Consider the following 22351-nt stretch of genomic DNA (forward strand, 5'->3'; position numbering starts at 1 on the left):
CTGCCCTTCACTTGACCTTCACACATTTATGCTCCAGCAGCATTCAGATCCTGTGGGTCCCCAGATGACACTAGGTTGATTCTCACCTCCCAGCCTTTGTTCATGTGGTCGCTTCTGCTTGTAATGCCCTCACCTCCTTTGTCTCCCTGTCAGGCTTTTAATTTCAGCTCAATCAGCACCTGCTCTGGGAGGCCTTCCCTGAGTGCTCCTCATGGCACCCACCTGCCCCAGGAGGCTGTGTGCCTGAGTCCTGTCCTCTCCCCTCCCATGGGCATGGAGCTTTGCAGGAGTTCCCTCCATGCTGCTGCACTGGGGGTGGGGTGGGGTAGGGTTGGGGGCTTGGAGGCGGGGTCCCACTCTGGGCACCCCTGAACTGCCTAGCACAGGGCCTGGCTTAGTTGGGTGCTCAATAACCTTCCTACTTTTTTGAAAATCCATTTTATTTATTGTATGAACATTAACACAGAAACAAGTCACCCCATCAAATGAAATCTGTCAAGCTGTCACATCCCTGTTTAGTTTCCCCACCCAGTTTCAGATTTGTGCATCATTGTGATACCAGCTTAGTCCTAAGATCTGTATTTTTACTCAGCTGAAAAACACAGTATTTCCCCGTGTTAAAAAAAAAAAAAGTAGTTCTAATCTATGGGGTTGATGTAACAAATGACTAAATGACTCTCCTGATTTGAGACCTTTGGCTTTTCCAGTTTGTTGAAGTTTATTCTACTCCCATTAAAAGAGCAAATATTTAAAATAAAAATGTCCATCTGCTGGCAAATATATGGTGAAATGTATATACTCTCTCATCATCATGTAAATAGAAAGATCCGGTTTGGTAAATTCTGTGATGTGTTCTTGGGGTCATAAAATTTTCCAACACATAAAGTAAATAATTCTGATCCTGAGTTGTTATCCTCAAGGAATCATGCAAACATTGGAAAGATCAAGCATTTATTTAACTGGATTAAGCCTTCAAAATTGTAGCCTGCATTAAAGTTTTGCATTCCAGTTTCTGGATGATTTGGGATCCAATCAGGTTTTGCGTTCTTTCTTCCCATATATTCCCTTATAACAGTTGTTCTCTCACCTCTTCCAAGGGTCTTCCTCTTCCTTGATGCCTCCTTCATGGGGTGTCATTATCTCCAGGAAGACCGCACCCCTCTTTGTGGTCTGGGCCAAGTAGGCCAGGAGCCACAGCTGGTCCCAGGGGTGCCAGGCTGACAGCAGGAGAATGCTCCCTCACTTTTTCCCCACGTCCCCTTTCCTGTCCACTGTCTGCATCAGTCACCAGTGGAGCTGAGTGGCCTTGCCTCCTACCCCATGTCTGGCTTCACTCACCAGGAGCCCCACATTTGGTCCATAGTCCATCACGTATGTCCTCAAATGCCAGGGATCTGGTCCTGATAGGCAGAAAACAATGACAAGTCTCCTCAACCCCTAATCCTGGCTTGCTAGAATTTTCCTGTAAATCTATCCACTCAGGTGTCCCAGGGATGGTGTCTGATTGTGTACAGAAAGAAGGGGTTCATTCATTCATTCATTCATTCATTCATTCAACATATGTCAGCGCTTGTACTGTTATCTGATCCCTCTCTGGATACTGGAGCTGCTGAGAAGAGGGAGGTATTTGCCCTCAAAAAGCTTGCAGGCTCTTGGGGCAGATTAATGAATAAAGAAGGTGAAAACCATTCTAGTCAGAGCTGATACTTTCGAAATGCTCTCTCTCTGTATTGGACAGTGATGGTAAGGTAGCTTGGTTAGACCTCTATGTTGGGAAACACAGTGTCTTTTTTGGGAAAGACCGAGGAGAAGCCCTCACTTAGCTGGAAGGTGACTTCTGAGCCAAGTTTTAAAGCTAAGCAAGATTTAGCTAGTTGGAGAAGGAGAAGGAACACTGGCCCCAGTAGATCTAACAGCATGGACAAATACTTGACACTGACTTAGATTGGTTACTGCTCAAAGAAGCCATGGATTTTGAGACCTCCTTTGTGTATTTTTTGTGGGAGGTGGGTTTGTCACAAAATAGTGAGAAAAGAAAACTCACTCTTCTTCCCTGGCTGGAAGGGAAGCATCAACTCTAGAGGAGGATGACTTTGGATTAAATCAGCTTTGACCAGCTGTGTGGCCTTGGGCAAGTCACTTCACCTCTCTTAGCCTTTGTTGCCTCATCTTCCCTTTGACCAGCTGTGTGGCCTTGGGCAAGTCACTTCACCTCTCTTAGCCTTTGTTGCCTCATCTTCCCCCAAGATCCATACACTGCACCACTCAGAAAAAAACAAAAACAGAATTTAATGAGTTGGTGTACATAAAGGTTCAATACAGGGTTTCTCAACACTATTGACATTTTGGCCTGGATGATTCTCTGTTGTGAGAGGCTGTCCTGTGCATTGTAGGATGGTTAGCGACATCCCTGGCCTCTATCCACGAGAAGCCAGTAGCATCTATCACTCAATCTGTGACAATTAAAATATCTCCAGATATTGCCAATGTCCTGTGGGGGTGTGTGGCAAAGCCACCTTAAGTTGAGAATCACCAGCCTAATAAAGTGCCTGGTATGTAGTAGTGGCTCAGTAAATGTTTATTTCTTTTCCCCTTCAAGTCTGGAGGTTGCACTAATTCTTATCCTGTTGGGGCAGGGCCTTTAGTGACCACCTTGCAAGTAGGGAAATGGCTTAGAGAGAAGTTAGCAGCCTAATGTCACACAGCATGTTATTGGCAGAATGAGTTAAATAGAGAAAAGAAGCCTTGACAAGGAGATCCCAAAACACACTGGTTCAAATAAGCTAGCTCATTCCTTTACTGTCCCAGGGCCCAGAGATGGGTGGTCAGGGGCTGATGGAGCAGCTCTGCTATCTTCAGTTCAGGGCTTCCACCTCTAGATCTCAGGCAGGTGTTCCACCTGCTTCTGTTTCTAACTTGAGACAAGAGAGCTCAGGAGGAAGTGGACAGAATGCCCCCTTCTCCTGTTTTTAAGTAAGCGCAATGCCCAGTGTGAGGCCTGAACTCACAACCCCAAGATGAAGAGTCGCAGGCTCTATAGACTGAGCCGGTGAGGTGCCTTTTTCTCTTAAAGTGCAAAGTAGAATTTGCCCCTTCACTTCTGCTGATTTGCCATTGGCCAGATCTTAGTCACATGGCTACTGCAAGGGAAGCTGGGAACTGTAGTCTCTGGCTGGGGGGCCATGTGCCCAGCTAAAACCTGGTGGGGAAGAGAAGAATGATCTCTGGGGGACCATTGGCCTTCTTGCCATAAACACAGGGTGAAAACCCAAGATCTCCGGGGACTGTGGTTCTCTCTACCACATCAGGGCTTTCATCAATCAACAAACACGGGGGTATGGTTATAACAGCACTTTCAGCTATAGAGGGGACGCTCATCGAGCTCACTAGCGGTCAGGCCCCAGTTGAACCAACACCTCCCACCCTCACAACAGCTCAGCAAGGGAGGCTTGTTTTGCTAATTCCATTTGACAGATAAGAAAACTGAGATCCCCAGAGACTAAGGAACCAGCTCATGATTTTAGGGCTGGAGAGTGGCAGGGGCTGTGTAGTGCTTAGATGTGCCTCCCGGGTCCCCAACCCCATCCCCCCTCACCCAGTGCCCAGCAGCCCCTCCCCCACAACCTGAACTGAGGTCTTCACAGGATTGCTCAGGAGAGCTGGCCCACAGCCCCTCCAGGCCACCCCGAGGGCTTAAGGGTCCCCTGAGGTGAGGCAGCCTTCTTCAGAGGGAAGGCCTTTATAGAAGGGGTGGCAACCTCCTCCCTGTAGGACAAAGGGGAGACTGGGCCCTGCCTAAAGGGAGGAAGAACAGCCTGGAGAGGTTCTCATCTGTTCTCAGCAGAGGAAAAGCAGTGCCTGCTGGGGGCCGGAGAGGCAAAATATGTGGGTGACGGGATGTCACCTCTCTGAGCAAAGGCTCTCATAGTTATGTGTTCAAATCCTGACTTTGCGACTGCTCACTGTGTGACCTTGATAAGTCACTTTGCCTCTATGAGCCTTAGTTTCCTCATCTGGTAAATAGGGACAAGCATAGGAATTGGTGAGGTCATGTGTGCCTGCAAAGGCAGCTCTCCATGATGGTGGTGGTATTAACATAAGCAGAGTGGTGCTGTCTTGACCATGGCCTGGCAGAACCTGGGGTGAGCTGAGTTCTAGGGTGTGGATGGAGGGGCACTGGCCAGAGAGAGGAGGTGGTCTCCGTGGGATAGTTGAGCACCCTCAAGGCACTTGGCTTCACCAGGCAGGCAGGACCTTCAATGCAGCTCGGCAGGTGGGCATACAGGCTCTCAGGGCTGGTGACAGGAGTTGGAGTGAGCTCTGCGTCTAGAGACTGAGTCTGCTCGCAGGTGCTGCTTAAATGGATCTCCGTTTCATTGGAACCCTAGCCCTTCAGAGGGACGGGCTGGGACGCAGCCTAGGGCCTTGACCCTATGTCCCTCTGCACTATACTCCTGAGCCCACAGACCAGGTGTTCCCCATTCTCCACAAGGCCTCTCAGAGCAGAGGGGAAGGGAGAAGAGCACCGGGTGGGGTTACCCAAAATGTGACTGTCCCGTTCTCACTGCCTGCCCGGCCCAGAGTAGACACTCACTAAATGCCTGCTGGGCACATGAATGGATAAACCAAGGGGTCTGCCCCTGCCACCGACTGTATGTGACCCTGGGTGGTCTCTTGTCTTCTCTGTGCATTGGTGTCCCCATTTGTAAAACAAGCTGGATAGTTCCAGATGTCCCTTCCAGCTCCCACCCTGGTCTCTACCACCCTAATTGCCTGACCCCTCATCCCAATGGAGGGAATAAAATGTGCCACACAGGAGGGTGCAGAAATGGTTTTTTATTGCAGGGGATGGAGGGTGGTGAGCACAGAGGCTGCCGTTCCTACTGTGAGGAGGAGTGTCTGGGAGGGCTGCTGGCTGTGCTCAGGCTGTCACTCTGGTTGGAAGGTGGCTGCATCTGCCAGGATGGATATGCTATAAGGGACACCACTGAGCCACTGGAACCGATCTGGAATGAGACCACAAGGGATTGTTGTGGATACCTGCCAGCCACCAGACACTGCTGCCTGAATTCTTTTCTACAATATCCTGCAAAGTCTAAGGCCTTGGAGAAGGGGCTGGCACTGTGGTTTGGGGTGTGTCTCTGGCACCTGGCACTGACCTATCCTCCTCCCCATATTCTCCTTAACGATCCAACAATGGCAGATGTGAAAAGACTGATCAGAGGCCAAGACAGGAGCCAGGGTTCAGGGCTCAGTATCATGGGTCAGGGTCAGGATCATGATCTGAGATCAAGGTCATGGCTCAGTCTGCGACCGATGTTCTTGCTCAGTAAATAACTGAGGTCAAAGCTCAGTTTGTAAGCAGGATCCAGGCTCACAGTCTGAGTGAGTGAATAAGGCTTAGGGTACAGAGTATGACCAGGATCAGACCAGAGTTACAGTTCAGTCTATGACCAAGATGACGGGGCTCAGCCTGCTGCTGAAAAGGAAAGAGAAGCCAAGTGTGGAGGGGCCTCAACCTCTTATGGAGTACAGAGCCACCCCTTACCTTCAGGTGGGCCTCACCAGCAGTCCTCCTCATCTCTCTCTTCAGGCAGCATTAGGCCCGTGGTCTTCCTTCTGAAATTTATCTGAAGGAACAAAATGAATAGCAGGTCTCGGTCTCCAGTAGAAACCAGATCCCAATGGCTGCCACTCTCCAGTGGGTCAGTCTGACAGGCATGGGACCTCGGGTATGTCAGCCCACCTCTCTGAGCCTCAGTTTGTTCATCTGTAAAATGGATATAACAACAATTCCCAGGCCACAGTGTTGTCACAAGGATCCAATGGGTTGGTGTATGTAAAGCTGGAGTAGAGTGATGGCCCAAGAAACCGACCTGTGGCTCTTTCCATAGAAGGGCCGCCTCCAGGACCCTGACACCTTCATTTACTCCACTTCCATTGCTCCAGTACCCCCAGCAACCTCAGCCTTGCCTAGAGACCCAAAGGCCAAAGAAAGCCCCCACCATGGCTGGAGGAGGAACCATAGCTTTTCGTAAAGAGGGAAAGGGAAGGGCAGGTGTTTACTAGTAATGCCTACTGGATATTAGACTCTATGCTCCTTCTTTTAATCCACTCATCACCTTCCAGTGTTTAAAATCTTGGTTCACCCAGAAGGAAACAGGCTCAGAGAGGCGGAGCCACTTGAACAAGTCCCCCCAGTTGCTAAATAGGAAAGCCAGGATTTGAACCCAGATCTGGCTCATCTTCTTTCTCACATCATTCTGCCAGGCAGATTCTGCGGGTTTAAAGAGCAGTGATGGTAGAGAGCTCACAGAGGCCCGGAACTCCCTCAGTTTGGCCACACTCTCCCAGCTTGCTCAGATGCTGGGTCTTCCTGCTTCTCCAGAGCCCCCTGACCACCCCTGCTGTGGGTGGGCACAGGGCTCATGCTTGGTCTTGGGAGGCTGCAGAGGGAAAGCCCCTTTCCTCCCCCGGTCCCCAGGCTGTGATTTACCAATGATGTCCTGAATAATATGCCCATCCAGGTTGGAGAGTAAGGTGTGGATCAGTGGGCACACCTGGGGGGAGGGAGAGAGAGAGAGAGAATGAGTGAGGGAGGGAAGGAGAGGAAGGCCAGGAGCAGGAAGGAGGACAGATCATTATCAGCTGGGATCAAACTGCCAGCCACCTACCAAGATCTCAGAACAATAGAAATCTAGAAGCCCAAAACTAGAGAACCATAGGAGGCCAGAATTCTAAATCCTTAGAACATTGGAATCCTAGAACCTTGAGAATCTAGAGTGTTAACATCTCAGAAGCCTACACTCTTAGAAACCTTGAACTTTGGAACCCTGGAATTTTAAGGAATCAAAGGGGGCCCTGGGAACCATAGAGCAGAGTTTCTCACACTGTGTGTATACAATTCCCTGAGGATCTCATTAAAATGCAGATTCTGATTCAGCAGGTCTGGGGGTGGGTAGGAGGGCGCAGCACAGAGTGGCTGCATTTCTAACCAGCTCAAGGGTGAGGCACTCTTGCTACTGGTCAGAGGACCATATTTTGAGTAGAGAGACTCCTCCAGTTCAATGAACGACAGAACCACCTAGAGGGTTTTTCTTTCATAAATCCAGATTCTCAGCCCCCTTCCAGAATGACTGATTCAGAATCTCTGGAACTTTGGACACATAGTACATATGGTTTTGTATGATGCACAGATGAAAATACCGATTTTATAGGTCTCTATATTTTTTAAATTAATTACATAGTGATATTAATTTCTAATTATGGTAGAGATACAGTTTTCTTTTTAAAATTAATGTTTTTAAATAAGTTTAAGTAAAATCATGTTGTTTAAAGGAGGAACGCATTAGCTAAAAAGGCATATTGCGGGCAGGTAGATATGGTGAATGGACCAAGCTTGGGACCCAGTGATTTCAGCTCATGTCAGCCGCACCCCTCCCCCCACTCCTCTCTCCTTCTCCACAGGCTGAGTAAAGGGGCACAGGTTCTAGCTGACAGCCCAATGAGAAGTTTGCACCCCAGAAGAAAAGGTGCCAGAGAATACAGTTAGGGCATACCTGTGAATGGCATACCTGCCTCCCTTTCCTCCCCCTCACCCCCAGGCATGTCTCTGGGCCCCAAGGAGAGGGGGACTCACATCCTTCTCTATCAGGCGGGACAGGGTCTTTGTCAGGAAGCTGCTCACGGTGTTCGCGGCCTTCTCGATCAGACCATTGTGGCTGAAAAAGACAGGCAACTGATAAAGCCCAGTTAAGGGGGCAGAGCTGCCACACAGTGGGGTGGGGAGAGGGTAGGAGATGGTGGACCACCTTGAAATGAGGCAAACCCAGGGGTAGTGCAGTGACTTTCTAAACACAGGCAGAGCCTCTATTCAGGGGCACCACACTTCTGTCCAGAGGCTCACTTCAACCTTAAGACCCTACTCTTTCATTTGACACATCCACAGATCACTGCCTGCATGCCAGGCATCGAGCTATGCTGAGTACATGGGGATGAGCAAAGCCCAAGCAGCTCCTAACCTGGTGCCTAAACATGAAACAAGTCTTGCTATGGCTGGCTCCTCCACTCAGCTCCCAGCATGACTGGCACCTCCTCAGGGCAGCCCTCCCTGTCTGCTTGCCTAAGAGAGGGCTTTCTATCATTCGGTCCTGTTACGTGCACTGCTCTGCTGAGGGCTCATTGTAACCTGACATTTTCCTTGGGGGCTCTTTACTGATGGACTGGACACTTGTCTGTTTACCTTTTCCTCAGGACAATAAACTCCAGGAAAACAAGGAAAACTCCTTGTCTGTTGTCACCAATAAATTCTCCAGAGCTCAGAGCCTATCTGGTACATAACAGATGCTCAAGCATTTTTGGCTGAAAGACTGAAGTAAACATAGAATTAAATATAGAATAATGGGCACCTGGGTGGCTCAGTTGGTTAAACATCTGCCTTCAGCTCAGGTCACGATTCCAGGGTCCTGGGATCAGTCCCGCATTGGGCTCCTTGCTCAGCAGGAAGTCTGCTTCTCCTTCTCCCTCTGCCCCTCCCCGCCCCTCATTCTCTTTCTCTCAAATAAATAAATAAAATCTTTGAAAAAAAATAGAATGACAGCTTGTGACAAGTACTCTGAAGGGCAAGAGTAGATTATTTTGAGGGAGAACCTGAAAGTTGAGAAGTGCAGGTGGAGGGGAAAAGGTTTTTCTAGAAGGTCAGATCAACGTGGGCACAGGTCTAAAGGTGAGAAAGAGCTTGTTGGAGACCTGGAGCAAAGGCCAGTGTGTCTGGAGCAGAGTGAGCAAGTCCAGAGCCAAATCCGACTGAGCTCAGACAGTCATGGGGAGTGCTTGGCGTGAGCGGGTGTGGAGCAGCAGAGAGGGGTGCCATTTCACAGATGTGGACACTGAGACCCAGAGCAGCAGGAGGAATTCCTTGGGACTGCAGACAAGGCAGGATCCAGCAGGGCTCAGCGCTATCAGTTTGCACCCCAGCCTTCCCAAATAACATCAGGTAGTGGAGTTTTTCTTTGGTTTGGGGGGATCCTTGCAAACTGTGATCAAATCCCTTGAAGGGGTCGGGAGGAATGACCTCTGCTTAAGGCCCTCAGGGCTGAGAGCACAGACCCCAGCCTTGTTTGCCTCAACGCTAACCTGCCCCAGCCCTCAACTTCCAGATAATTCTCCTCCAACAGCCACCAAGCCCTTCCTCCCTCGACCCTCTTCCTCCACCAAATCTGCTCTTTCAAGCATACAGGTTAAGAAGTAGATTTTGTGGATTAACAGGGATCAGTGATTTAAATGGAGAGGATTCAGTTTTCAAGATCTCATTTCAGGAACTTTCCAGTGAATGGAGGACTCTCTGGGGACAATCTGAAATTAGAGCCCACGGTGAGCATTTACTTCTCTTCCCTCTCCCACGTGGAGGCAGGAAGGAAAATACAATTTATTATTATTATTATTATTATTATTATTATTATTGAAAGGTATAATGATAAAGGGGTCACTTTTTCAAGAAGAAGTAAGAATCCTAAATGTGCATGCACCTAACAACAGAGCTTCTAACAGCAGGAATCCGGAATTCTGACAGAACTGCAAAGTGATCAGAGGCCAACACTCCTGTCTCAGGAATGGAAAGAACAAGAAGACAGTCAGCATGGATATTATCATCACTGAGGGCTTAATGTGTGCCAGGCTGTGTGCTAAGCACTCATATTTTCTCATATGGTCAAAAACCAATGAGGAGGCATTATTGTCACTTTCAGTTTACAGATGAGTAAACTGAGACTCAGAGGGGCTAACTTGGGCACAAAGTGGTAAGTGAGCATCGAGTTGGTATTTGAACCAGGGTCTGTCTGACTCCAGAGCCTAAACTCTTTCTTGCCACATGGTGCCACCTCGTGGTTATAGGAATAGGGTTGAAGCTAGGGGTCCTCAACTCCTCTGAGAGCCCAGCTCTGCTGAGATGGATGGGCCTTACCTGTCCAGCACGGTGAGTGAGATGCTGTCCTCATCACTGCTGCATTTTCCCACGATCACTGTGACGGCGCCAGTCTGGGCATCAGTTGCAAGTCTGACGCTAGTCACAAGGTCCAAAGAGACCTTCAGGTTGACCACCCGGCCAATGAGAGGCCTAGAGGAAATAAGATTCCCAGTGAACAGAAGTCTAGAAGGCCCACTGGGGTTCTTCCACCAGTGTGAATATTTACTCTCCACGATGTCTATGGATAATGTCAGCACCGTCTATATTCCTAATGCGTTTAACATTTACATTAAGGGCTTTTTCACCTGGCCACATAGATTTGGTTCATATGACAGTTTTATATAGCACCACTCTAATAATGAAAATAATAATAGTTAACATTTATTGAGGGCAAATTATATGCTAGGCATTTAAAAAAAGATTTATTCATGAGAGACACACAGAGAGAGGCAGAGACATAGGCAGAGGGAGAAGCAGGCTCCCTGTGGGGAACCTGATGCCGGACTCAATTCCAGGACTCTAGGATCATGACCTGAGCCAAAGGCAGACGTTCAACCACTGAGCCACCCAAGTGCTCCTATGTTAGGCATTTCTAAAAAGCAGTTTTTGGGGGTGCCTGGGGGGCCCAGTGGGTTAAGCATTTGACTTGATTTTGGCTCAGGTCCTGAGATTGAGCCCCACGTCAGGCTCCTTGCTCAGTGAGGACTCTGCTTAAGATTCTCTCTCCCTCTTCCTCTGATCCTCCCCCTCCTCTCTCTTCGTCTCTCTAAAATAAATAAATCTTTAAAAAAACATATTTTTTCCTGGATTAATTCATTTAATCATTACAGTGATACCATGAGGTAAAATTACTATTATTATCTTTATTTTCAAAATGGGGAAACTGATACAGAGAGGTTAAGTAACCATCCTGAGATCTCATGGCTAATGAATGATGGAATCTCCGTGTCTTCAATTTGTCTTCTTCCACATATGCTCATTTTTCCTATCTCTCTCTTTTAAAATAATTTAAAATCATAATTTCCCACATGTCCTTCACTATATACTGCACACTACTATGTGTGTTTAGCCATAATGGTCGCTGCTTTTTTCAAGAGAATCTCAAGAGACAAAATAATGCTGGTGGAAATTTTGCCAAAGAGTTATAAATGCTCATGCCTTCTCAGTTTTTCAAATTTTACAATTAGATAAATGTTATGATTTCAGAAATATTTAATGGGGGATTGTTTTAAAAGAGACTTTGTTCTGGCCAAAGTTCATTAGAACATTTACTTCAGATTTTAGAGCTGGAAAGTCCACTTCATTTACAAATTAGGAGACTGAGGCCCAACGCCACATAGTAGCATGGAGAAGTGCCTGACTTCAGTTTGGAGATCCATTGGCCATGGTGCACTTCCTCTCCCAAATCCCAGACCCTAATGCATACTCACAGGGCCAGGGTGACATTGGCAACAACGGGGATCCTTATGTTAAGGCCTTCACCATCAAGAGTCAGTTCAGCTTTGATTTTCAGGATGCGGGAGTTAATGATGTTTAACCTGTGCAAAAACCACAATTTCCCTTAGTTATTCCACATGACAGCCATGTGCTGAACACCTCTCTACACCAGCATCATGCTGAACATTTGGGCCTCACCAACTTTACCTTCTTTGGCCTTCACAATAGCCCTGTTCAGAGGTTTGGTCCTCTTCATGTTATGACATGGCATACTGAGGCTCAGGCAGATGTAATTTCCCACAAAGGTTCCAGGGAGGAATAAGTGTCAGAGTTGAATTTGAACCCAGAACTGTTTGACTCCAAAACCCCATATGTAGAGCCAGCTATGTGGTATGAACTCCAGTTTTCTCTCTCCTGAGGAGATTCTGACTTTTATCCTCAGCTATATTTGGTGAAGAAAGTCATGCTCCATGGAAAAGGGACCTCAGGCACCAGCAAACAGGTGGAGGTAAGGATTAAGAGGATCTTCGCCCTGATCCTAAAATTAGGCAACATGGAAGCCTAAATCCATGAGATGCCCAGATTGGTCCTGCAGTCCTGCTTCTAATTTGCTTGGCCTCAGACCACCTTGATTCTGTGGGGAGGGACAAGGTTTAGCTACCTTTCTGTCTTTGACCTTAAACTCACCTCCCCAAAGATGGGTGTTCCCTTTTCTTGGAGCAAAGATCTCCACCCTGAAACATCAACTTACCCCAAAGTGTCATCCTTAGCTGGAACAATCTTAGAAAGAGCATCATTCACCAAGTTCTTCACTTCCTGCACCTTTTCCTCAGCCAGATGCCAAGCCTTGGATTTCTGAATTATCTTCCAGTCAGCCTTCAGTTTTTGAAGAACAGCTAACAAAAACGATGGTCATTTAGTGTCATGCATCACTTATGGAGCAGTGACTATGCACCAGGTACTAGGTAAGACTATTTATCTATTTCATTTACTCTTCATAACTACCCAAATGAGATAGATATTGTTATTATCTGCATTTTTAAAAGAGGAGATAAAGGATCAAAAGTTTAAGAAATGTGCCTAAAGGGGACGCCTGGGTGGCTCAGTGGTTGAGTGTCTGCTCAGGGCATGATCCCAGTCCCAGGATCGAGTCCCACATCAGGCTACCTGCATAGAGCCTGCTTCTCCCTCTGCCTAGGTCTCTGCCTCTCTCTCTATGTCTCTCATGAATAAATAAAATCTTAAAAAAAGGGAAATGTGCCTAAAGTCATGAGTCTGGAGAGCCCTTGTTCCTTCCATCCTGCCTTCATACTAATATATACTCATCACTCGTAAACAAAGCTATCACTCAACTAACCAGGCAATTGATGTTGATTGTACAGCAGCTTCTAGTGGTGACTTGAGAAGAGGTCTATTGCTCTAATGAGATGGTCACACGAGTTTAAAAAACTAGGTCAAACACAATGAGAGAATAAACTAAGAAATGGAAAATCTAGAATCAAGGAAAAAGTATGGCTCCAACTCAAAAGTGGCAAATAGGAGTCCCAGAATGACAGCTTTGCAGTAGGCTCAGATAGCAATAATTCATACAGGAACAGGAAAACAAAGTGTTCTAATGGGAGGGCTCCAGAGAAAAGAGGGATTAGATAGTCATAGCAGATGTAGAATGGTGCATATAAAAAGAATTAAGGCTATGCAATAGGAAATAAATCAAGTGAGAAACAAGGCAATTATTAATCGAAGGAAAAACAAAAAGGTATACAAGAGAAGCCATGTAATTATAGTTCTGCAACTTGGCTCTGCAATGGACAGTATCTACCTAGTTATGATGGTGCAAGTGGAGACTACCAATTTCAATAAAAGTATATTTGGTCCTATAATTCACTAGGTGACCTTGATCCAGACACTTCTGTTTCTGAACTCAGTCTTCCCAGCAGTGAAATTAGAGAGTGGATCCTTTCTATATCTTTGAAGGTTGCTTAAGCCCTGACAAGGTTTGAATGGTAGCCATTTATAGCATTTACTTCCTCCTATAAAGAATGTTTGTCAGTGTGCTGTTAATGTTTCAAGAAAATGAAAAGAAAACCAAATTCTCTTAAGAAATCAGAATAAAAAAGAGACATGATTAAATATAAAGCTAGGTAGCTGTAAGGCTACTAGACTGAGGTATGGCTAATTTTCAGTGAATTAATACAAATCAATAAGAAAATCGAACAACCTACCAGAAGAATATTCTATAAATATGAACAAAATATTTATGCCAAAATATGTAAATAGTTAATAAAATATGAAAAAAATGAGTGAATTCTTTCATAACTGGAGAAATGCAAAGTGAAATGAGTTATAATCTTTTATCTATGGAATTACCAAAACGTTTAAGTTGCCCATACAAGTGCTGTCAAGGGTGTAAAAAAGAAGGCACTCTTCCAAGACTTCTGGAGAGAATGTTAATGTAGGCGATTTGTCAACATCTCCTATAATTTAAAATGTGCATACCTTTAGAACTTTTTAGGAATTTATCCTATGCACATATTAGGAAAATTTGCCATAATATAATGTGTAAAAAGATATTCATTTCAGCATTGCTTGTTCCTAGAAAAATAATGAATGAATGAAGCAGGAACTGAATAGCCACCTTTTTTTTTCAGTAAACCATCCTTAAACAGCAACCCCTGGTGGCAGCCTCTGGTAATGCAGGCATAGCATTGAGGAGGCAAGCTCCTAGGTGCCACTGATCATCCCTCTTGTTTACTCACATTCAAGTGTATTGTCAACGGTCTCAAGTCCTTTCTCAACAACAGGTTTCAGTTTGTCCACAACATTATTCAGGTCGTCGCCAAGATTTCCAAGGAGAGACGCTGAGGTCCCAGTGAGCAGGCCGCATAAGAGAACAAGTTTCCAAAGCTGAAGCATCTTGTCTTGACACCTGGACAGTCATAGGAGGAACAGGAGTGAGAATTACCCAGAGAGAAAAGAAATCTTTGATAAGCACCTATCATTCTTACACTTCACATTCCTTTAAGATAGATATGGCTAACTTCTGTTTTACAGATGAACAACTCAGGTCAGAAAGCTAGAGCAACTTGCCCAGAGGCACAGAGCCAGTGAGTAGAAGAGCTAAAATTTGAAAAGTCACAGTTATCTCCAAGTCTATGCTCTTCACACGAAGGTCCTTTACATATGCTGGCTCCTCTGCCTGGAACATCTTTCCTCGTCTCTGCAATTTTGCCTAAGTCATTTCCTACTGACTCTCCAGCTTCAGGAATACGTCATGCCTTCTGTGAAGCTCACTCTGGGCCCCTTCTCTTCCCAAAATTGAGGTTAGGGTGTCCCACCACACCATCCTACTGTCTTTGTCTTCTTTTCAGAGTTCTAGGTGTCAGTTAGTGATGACTTGTCTGCCTTTCCCATCAGGCTGTGAACTCCTTAGGAGAAGGACTACAACTTACTTTACTGTAGACTCTCCAGCCCCCAGTAAAAACCTGGATCTAGGAAGTACAATAAATAAATATTTGCTGAATAAAAGTATGGGCAAATAAATGGGCACCATGTCATGACCCTACGTTGTTCATCAGTTTGACACTTCTAACATAATATATCTCTTAATATGCTATATTCAAAATATTAGTGAATCCAAGTGGCCCCATCCTTCTGCCTCTTGCTCCCAAAATATTCTGAAGATCTCCATGTGGAGTGCCATTGGGGGCAGGGGGAAGCCCATCACTCACAGGTTTGGAGGAGGATGTTCGTAAATCCTTGCTCCCCTGCACGGTCTCCTGGGATTCTGCTAGGTGTTGGTGGCCTTTATATGGTGGTGACAGGATGGGAGGCTACACACAGAAGCAAGTGCTGGTTCCAGGGCCATCCAGAGAGATTCCAAAGAAAATAACCCTGTCCAGGATGAGCAGATAGATTTCCGACCCAAAGGTCACCTAGGATGCTTGAGCTGAAATGGATGGACGTGCAGAGGCCTTTCTGCCAAGACTAAGACCAGGTTCTCATGGAGCCTCCAGAGGCCAATACAGCAACCATCATGAGTGGGAGTTGGGGTGATGATGGAGTACGGATGAATAGGAGAATGATCTGGTGGGAGGACCCATAGTGATCATGCAACTAATTCTGTCCTCACTTGGGAACTGAGGCACAGAGAGGGGAAGCAACCAGTTTGAGGTCACCCAGTAAGAGAAGTTTAGTGGTGGACCTCACAGTCAGGGTCAGTGACCAGGGAGGTCACTGTGTCCAACCCTCTTCTGGGTCTGAGGGTGGAGCCAGCTTCAGTGTGAATGTTTGTGATGACGGAGAGCCCACTATCCCCCAAAGCCTGCCTGCTCCATCTAGTTGGTCAGGAGTTCCTCAGAGTGAACAAAATCTGCCCCCACATTACCCCCATATATGTGGGCAACAGCGAGGCCTGGGAAAGTTAAGAGCCTTACCTGAGGCTGCACAGCCAGTGTCAGGAGATACATACCACCAGGTCTCCCTCTGCCCATTTGCCACCATTTGCTTCACTCTCAACACAGCTGCCAGAGAGGTATCACTCGCAGAGTCCTCACCATGGCCCATGGAGCCTGTGGCATCTGCTCTCTGCCTTTCAAAACTCACCTCCTACCTCTCTCTCCCCAGCCCCTACTGCTCTTCCTTCTGTTCCAGAAAGATGCCAACCTCTTTCCTGCCTTGGGCCCTTGCATAGGCTGTGCTCTCAGCCATGAGCTCTTCTCCCCATCTGTCCCCAGCCCTAGATGCCACCTCCTCAGAAGCTCCCTAACTATCTAGCTGAGGCGGCCAGACTCTCTGAACTAGCCCACCCTCAGCGACTTGTTGGCTTTTTTCATCACAAATCATCACAATTGGATTTTTTTTGTTTCAATTGGTTCCCTGCCCCCAGTAAATTGTTAACACCCTGTGCTCTGGGCACTTCCTGTCACATAGGTCCCTAAGACCCTAATCTATCCTTAGAATGTTTCAAGCCTCTCCTTGGAGCGCCTCGTAGAGCAGCTGCCACTTGAGCAGGTGGTGAGGTCCCCAGCACCAGAGACGCTCAGAAATTGGACTAGGTGACTGCTGAGGTTCCGTGTGGTTTCACGTAGCTGGAGCCATGATTCTAAATCTCCTTGGCCTAGTGCTTAAAGAGCGATGTTGTAAATTTTTATGATTCTTTCCCTCAGGTTTCCTTTCTGCCTGGATCTGGCTGCCTTGCAAGGATGTGGTTCCCTCAGGCTTCCCACTTCTTTCCTTTTCTCACCCGCCCCCCACCCTTTTCTCACCCACAGAGACCCCACCCTTTCCCTGCTGTGGCCTCCTGGAGCCACCGTGGCTGTGCAGGGCCCCTCCTCAGCATGGAGCGCATCAGGACAAAGCCAGCCTCTCCCCCTGGCATAGCTGCCTCTCACGGCTGAGCTCTGAGGTGATGCTGACTAGAAGCTCCCGTGCTCCCGTGCCCCCGTGCGGGCCTTGGGTAGCACAGAGGCAGATGAGTGAGTAGTGGGCCCTGTCCTCCCCTGAGCAGCTCAAAGGTCCTGCTGCCTAAGGAGCCGTATTCTCCCAGTCATTCACTCCTCTGCCGCTTCATTGGCTCTGATCTCACGAGGATAGGCCCTTCCGCCACAGCTTCAAGGGCCCCCTTCTGCTGAAACATTTGGGGGATCCCCCAAGCCTGGTGTACACCAGGCTAAATTTGCCAAAGTGGGGAGAAACCAGGCCCCCTTTTTCCTGAGGCTCTCCAGATCCTACTTCCAACAGTGGTGTGGAATACTTGAACAAGTCCACATACACACGTGTATAGACACACACACACACACACACACACACATACATGCATGCATGCATGTGTATGTGCCCGTCAAGAGCAAGATGGCACAAGCAAGACTCCTATGAAGAAAACAATGGTTCCTTGCCTGCAATGAGAACTTACAGAAGCCCGGAGATCAGTGTTAACCACTGTTTTGCATGAAAGAGCTCACTTCCCACAAAGGGGGATTCGTTTCCACAGATAGCCTGGGTCTGTTTTCTTCCTTAAATACTTTAGACACAATGATCTGGCAAGGCCCACTGGAGAATGAAGCCAATACTAAGGAAATGAGAAAATATGTCATTTGAGCACCTAGATCCAACCGTGCCTGAAGTCATCTATGTCCCTGGACTTTTGAGTTCAAATGAATTTCTTCTTCCTTTTTTTTTTTTTGTTTAAGCCCATGAATGGCACTCTTGCCACTCACAGCCACAGCAGTCCCCAGTCAGGGACTCATCGCTCACACTGGCCTCCTCCCTTCCGATGGCAGCTTGAGGCTCACATACTATCCTTGAAACATTGCAGAGCCTGAAGCCAGAGGGAGCTTAGGGTGCAGAAGTTTAACCTCCTCACCGGGAAATCTGGGGAGCCTGGCGCCCAGAAAAGGAGGAGGACTCGCCCAAGTTTGCACAGTGACCTTGGACCCCGCTTCTCTTCCTCTTTTATCGAATATCTTTCAGTTTTGTTGGAATTTTTGATTTTGGGCAGTAGCCTTACTAAAAAGATGAAACAAAAGGACTTAGGAAGTATGTTTACCCTCCAGGCCCTTGAGTCTCATCCCTAGCTCATTCGCCCCAGGGTGGTCTGTGTCCTGGCTACCTGGTGGGGCTGGTGGTTGACCAGAAACACAAACCACTGGACTGGGTGACCCAGTGGTGCCCTGTGCCTTGTACCTTGAGTCCTGTGAGCTGTGGCCCCCACCCCAACCTCCGAGAGCCTCAGCTGAGCCTAGACACGACCCTCTCAACCCTGCAGTTCAGATGCACAGCACTCCACAGTGTAGCCTGATGGTCCTACAGGAGCTGAGAGCCCCAGAGCAGACTGGTGATAATAACAACTACCACTGATCTGGCACCTGCTCTCTACAGGTGATTCTACTTCATCTTCTCTCAGCCCCTCAGCAACCTTGCGTCACTTGCCCTGGGTTTCAGATGAGGGACGTGGGGCTCAGAGGGGAAGGACCACTTGCTCAAAGCCAGGCTGCGGACAGGAAAGGGCAGGGCTGGGAAGCAGTCACCCCAAGTCTGTGTCCTGGCCGGCAGAGGGGCCGTGCCTGGGGAAGGTGCCTGGGGTACCCCGTAGCTGCTGTGTGCCTAGCACTGCGCTCGATGCTTTAGGGGCACTTTCACCAGGCGATCCTCATGACAACTCCCCTAAGGAGCCTTGGAGAGCCCCCTTACCAGTGGAGGAGACTGAGGCTCCGAGAGCGGGGATGGCTTGGCCAGGCCTTACACAAACAGGAACTGGGTATTTGGGTCCCAGAGAAGGTGCTTCCACCACCCCTGTCACACTGAGGCCAACTGGCGGGGCAGGAGAGTCTGAGTTTGAACATCCTGTTTATCCCTCCGAATGTGCTGTTTGAGTTGGTTGTAACGCCTGGTGCCTTGGGCCCGTGTCAACTGGAACAAGCCACAGGAAACTCCAATGTGCCCACTTGGCATCAGGCTGGGGAGCCCTGGCCAAGGGCTCAGGAGCATCCTGCGCATGTCTCCTCTGCTCCCTCACGTGCAACCCAGCAAGGACTTGGCAGGCCTGTCCTTCACACGGTCGTGGCTCAGAGGGTGGGAAAAGGCTGGTGGCTTCAGACCTAGCTCTGCTCACACTGCCCATACCTCCGCCATAAGAGCACAGAGCAGGGGGGAGGTGGCAGCCTGGCTCCCCAAGCCTGGGGCTAGGGCCTGGAGAACCCTTCCAGTATAGCCTTGCAGGGTGGACTTGGACCAGGTCATCAGAGCCCCCTCCTTGGCTGCCTGACACTTAGTTCTGCAAACGTCTAGGCCTTCTTCCTCCCGCCATGGGGCATGGAGCTGACGGCAGTGCTGAAATCTCTGAAGAGAGTTTTTCCTGGAACTCAGGAACAGGAACACAGCCCAGACCTCAGGCCTGGCATTGGTCCTTGGGAATCAGAGGGGTGCCGAGCAGGTGCTGAGGGTGGTGGGCCGAGCCTGGCTGTTGCTGGCTGAATGACCTGGACTGGGGCACCTGGTGACTCAGTTGGTTAAGCATCTGCCTTGGGCTCTGGTCATGATCCCAGAGTCCTGGGATCGAGCCCCACATCAACCTTTCTGCTCAGCGAGGAGTTGGCTTCTCCCTCTGCCCCTCCCCCTGCTCATGCGTGCGCTCTCTCTCTCTCTCTCAAATAAATAAAATCTTTTTAAAAAAATGAATGACCTGGACAAGGGGTATCATTTTGCTGAATTTCTTCTTGCTGATCTGGGAAATGGGACTGACAACAGGCCTTGCTTCCAGGTACATTGTGAGGATGAGGAGGACAACCCACATGGTAACAACAATGATGATGATGATTATAGTTACTGCTGGCTTCTGGTCACTACACTGCTCCCCACCTCAGTTTCCCCACCTGTATGTAGCCGTGCCTCGATGGCATTATGGAGAAGATTGAATGAGGCCGTGCATCCAGCATGCGTAATGCTCAATTGATGGCAACTGTGCTTCTTATTTTTGTGTGCAGTGAGGTCCTGATGAGCTAAAGTGGGTTCAGCCCTCTGACATGCCAGTGCAACCAATTCTGGCTCTGTTATCTGCTGGCATATGGACCCAGACAGGTGCACTTCCTCACTAGGCCTCAGTTTCCCCTCCTGGACCAAATTAAGGAAGTCTGAGTACTCTGGTCTCGTGGATGACTCTCCCTGAGTGTAGGGCCTGGAAGTAGCATCCTGCTGAGAAGCCCTCTGGGGGAAGTTCTTGGGCTGGGAGACGGTGGATCAGTGATGCCTGCCGCCACTCAGGACGGGCAAGCAGAACCTTGGCAGTGGCTCACGGTCCCTCCAGCTTGGCCTGAGCACATCTAGGCTGGAGTGGACCTTGGGTGTGTGTCTCAGCCTTTCCCCTTGTTGCCTGTGTGACAGCAGGCAAGTGCCTTAACCTCTCTGAGCCTCTATTTCCTACCATAGAATGAGAATTAGAGTGGTCTTTACCTCAGAAGAGCTGCTAGCAGGGGCTAAAGGAGGAAATGTGAGCAGAGAACCCAGCTCTGCTCCTGCTGGAGAAGGTTCTCCATGGATCAGAGTTGCCACCATCATTGTTATTACTGCAATAAAACAGTAGTGCGTGGTGATGTAGCACAGAGTTTAGGAGCCCAGGGAAACTGGGAGTGTGACGAGGGACACAACAGGCCTGGGTTCAAATCCTCGCTCTGCCATTTACTAGCCCTGCCATCTTACCCTCTCAGAGACTCAGCTTACTTGTCTGTAAAGTGGGCACAGTGAGTGTGCCTACCACGTAGGACTGGTCTGAAGAGCAGACAAGATAACACAGACATATCCGGTGAGCACTCTGTAAAGACCTGTGGCTCTCATTCTTCCACCGGAATGGAAGCTCCAGGAGGCAGAGATTCTGTTTTGTCCCCTGCTGCGCCCTCAGTGCCATCACAACCCCTTGTTGAAGAAATGTTCATCGAGTTGCTCTTATAATTTCTACACAAAGGTCAAGGACTTTGCCCACAGGCAGCTCCCCAAGGGAGAGCCGTGGCGCTCTGTCTTCTAGTACTTTCCATGGGCATCTGCCTCTCCCTAGACGTCATGGTACCACCCATCTCTCCTTTCTCTCTCCGGTCCCTGCTTGCTCCTGGCGACCCTTGGTCTGGGAAGCGGCTTCGAGCATGGGCTTGACTGGCCAGGCCGACCTCTCCTCTCAGCCCTGTGGCCTTGGGCATCCCTGGCCTCTCGAGCCTGTTGTTTCTCCGTGTTGTGTGCTAATACCAGGCTCCGTGTTTGTCCAGTCTGCTGTGATGTGCCATGAGAAGACGTCAGTCTGGGGCTGGCTCGGTGCTGGGGTGCTGCATCAGTGCCCCCTTTCACCCCAGCAAACACTCTCCAAAATCCCCCGCCCCAGGACATGAATGTGAGGGGGCACGTGAAGGGTCTCTGATGGTGGGTGGGGAGGTTGGTACTCTCAGAGGTCATCTGAGGTCCAGGCCTGCTTGTCTGGGTCATCCCGGAAAGAGAAGTGATGACAGCTCCTCTGGCGCATCCTGTACTTCTCTCTCCCCTCCTCAGGGTACAGGCAGTTCTTGCATGGCAGGTATTTGCCTTTTGGGGACAAGGGCCCCAGCCTGGAGGGTCGTGGGATGAATTTCTCATTGAAAATCTCCAGTGAGGCATTAAGGATTAGCTGTCTCAACTCTGGGTCATGCTACCTTGGTATGACTACTAATCCCTACTGTCGCAGCTTCCTGGTCCCACTGACCTAGCCCTTAACCTCTGAGCTGGTATCTTTTTCCAAACACGTTCAATTATCTGGCAAGAAAGGTCCTAAAAAGTCATCCAGCCCGCTGAGACCAGAGAGGGGGGCGATGGGGCTGGGGTGGCAGAGGGGTGGGTGGGGGGTCCTGGACTGAGGATCTGCTCACTGGCTCCCCCTCTCTACCCTTTCCCTGGGGTATGGCTGATGTAGACATGTGCACCCAACTTTCACCCACTGAGGGAAATTCCTTTATTTTACTGTAAAGAGGCTGAAAGGATTGTCGCTTTTCCTTTGAAATCGGCCAGGTACGAATAATTCATCCAATTTATAATAGGCCCCAGCTTCCCACACTTGAACTGCCCACTTAGGAATCCTTGCAAATAAGAAAGACCCGAGGAACAAATGTTTTCTAACACATTGTCATTTTCACACCTGCTGCACACAATAATAATAAAGTTGTCACAATGTTACAGTCTGAAGACCTTTAATTATACATGTCACAATTTTGTCGTTGCTGTTTTTCTGATTTTAGAGGCAATGCATTTTGTTTCTTCAGCTCTTAAACATTTTATTCATTCATTCGTTCATTCATTCATTCATTCACCTATTTGTTCATTCATCTAACAAACGTAAATTGTTTTGAGCTGGGACCACTCTTCCATTTGATCACCATTTATGGGGTGCCTCCTGAGTGCCATGCCCTGTGTTAAGTCTGAGATGAACTTGTCCCAGAGATG

The 22351-nt window shown here is 48.4% G+C and overlaps 1 protein-coding gene across 1 annotated transcript; it reads right to left on the bottom strand.

Annotated features, from left to right (window-relative positions):
- Window positions 1–5566: 5566 nt before the first annotated feature.
- On the bottom strand, window positions 5567–14314 carry BPIFA2 (BPI fold containing family A member 2). Its single transcript, XM_041732450.1, has 7 exons — window positions 14158–14314; window positions 12153–12297; window positions 11395–11502; window positions 9962–10114; window positions 7640–7721; window positions 6497–6560; window positions 5567–5630 (listed from the first exon to the last, which is right to left on the bottom strand). Exons 1-7 carry the CDS (start codon window positions 14312–14314, stop codon window positions 5590–5592), a joined length of 750 nt encoding a protein of 249 aa, XP_041588384.1. The 3' UTR covers window positions 5567–5589.
- Between the last annotated feature and the right edge of the window lie 8037 nt (window positions 14315–22351).

The sequence above is a fragment of the Vulpes lagopus genome, chromosome 18 (assembly GCF_018345385.1).
Source record: "Vulpes lagopus strain Blue_001 chromosome 18, ASM1834538v1, whole genome shotgun sequence".
NCBI classification, from domain to species: domain Eukaryota; kingdom Metazoa; phylum Chordata; class Mammalia; order Carnivora; family Canidae; genus Vulpes; species Vulpes lagopus.